The 1,375-nt window shown below is 43.7% G+C and overlaps 1 protein-coding gene and 1 pseudogene across 1 annotated transcript; both read right to left on the bottom strand.

Annotated features, from left to right (window-relative positions):
• The window catches only part of LOC110312232, a 1,919-nt pseudogene extending 1,471 nt beyond the window's left edge, over nucleotides 1-448 (bottom strand).
• A 423-nt stretch (nucleotides 449-871) lies between these two features.
• On the bottom strand, nucleotides 872-1,375 carry LOC110284312 (olfactory receptor 12D2-like). Its single transcript, XM_021150031.1, has one exon. The coding sequence runs from the start codon at nucleotides 1,373-1,375 to the stop codon at nucleotides 872-874; it is 504 nt and encodes a 167-aa protein (XP_021005690.1).

The raw sequence follows: 1,375 nt of genomic DNA on the forward strand, positions 1-1,375 counted from the left end.
GAAGACGAAGGCCCAAAACAGGACCTGTCCGGAAGCTGAGTTGCTTTGGCCTGTCCCAGAAGCTGTTAGCCTCTGTATTCTAAACTCTCACCTGTGCAGAATACTCTCGGAGGAGTCCTGGACCCAAGATGTCTGCAGCCGATGCTCAGGCCAAGTGCTCCTGGCCCAGGCGAACCCTATTCTCTGGCCAGTATAGTGGCCAGCTGTCTGGGGCCCGAAAAGAGGGCTGCCTTAGAAGCTCTGTGGCTCCCTCCTATCCAAAAAGCTTTTAGCTTCTGTATTCTGTACTCTCACCTGTGCAGATTACACTTGGCTGGGTCCGGGAACCAAGATGTCTGCTGCCAATTCTCAGGGTAAGTGCTTCTGCGCTGGGCGGACCCCTTTCCTCTGGCCGAGAAAGTGGCCGGAAGACTGGGGCCTGTGCAGAATACACTCGGCTGGGTCGCATCTAACTTTTCAAATTGAGAATCCATAGTTTTAATAATTCTTCAAAATAAGCAAGCATAATAATAATTCATCCAAACAACAGAAGTTGAAAGATGATCAATATACTAGACATGGATAGTATACACAAATTTCTCTACCAAAGTACATACATGACATGTTACAGTAAGTTACACGTCAATGTCATCAACTGATATGCCAAAATCAAATTCAGTGAACAAATTCTATGACTAGAGGGTCACAAATTAAGCTCCCTTGGCTTTAAAACATCAATACGTTTAGATATATTTGACATTATATTCAATTTGGTCAGAAATATATTTGTACATTTATTATACATAAGAACATATCGTAATTTCAGAAATATATCTTAATTTTTCATTGCCTGGTTATTTGCACTGAAACAGACTTCTTTGGATTCTTCAGGTCAGAGCCATCTTCTCACCTTTCTATTCAATGCACTCCTCACTTCCTTGTTTCTCAAGGTGTAGATGAGTGGATTGAGAGCAGGGGTGACCACACTGTACATGATGGCGATGATTGTATCCTGATCCAGAGAGCTGCCTGAGGCAAGACGGATGTATGTGAAGAGAACAGGAGCATAGAAGAGAACAACAACCATGAAGTGAGAAGCACAAGTAGACAGTGCTTTGTGGAGCATGCTGCAAGAACGGGTCTTGAGGAGAAGATTGGTGATGATGTAGAAATAAGAGAGAAATATCAGAAAAAATGAAGTGAGGGCAATGGTGCCTGTGACTGTATTGAGCAGCCAAAGGTTGAGCTCAGTGTTTCCACAGGCCAGATCCAGCAATGGCTTGATATCACAGAAGAAATGATGGACATGATTGGGACCACAGAAGCTCAAACGAGATGTCATTACAGAGTGAAGTAAGGCATGGAAAAAGCCCAGGGTCCAGATAGTAACAGTCAT

This window comes from Mus caroli, chromosome 17, assembly GCF_900094665.2.
Source record: "Mus caroli chromosome 17, CAROLI_EIJ_v1.1, whole genome shotgun sequence".
Classification (NCBI taxonomy): Eukaryota; Metazoa; Chordata; class Mammalia; order Rodentia; family Muridae; genus Mus; species Mus caroli.

Coding starts and splice junctions, on each gene's coding strand:
- LOC110284312 (XM_021150031.1), bottom strand. CDS start 1,375: ATGACTGTTACTATCTGGACCCTGGGCTTTTTCCATGCCTTACTTCAC.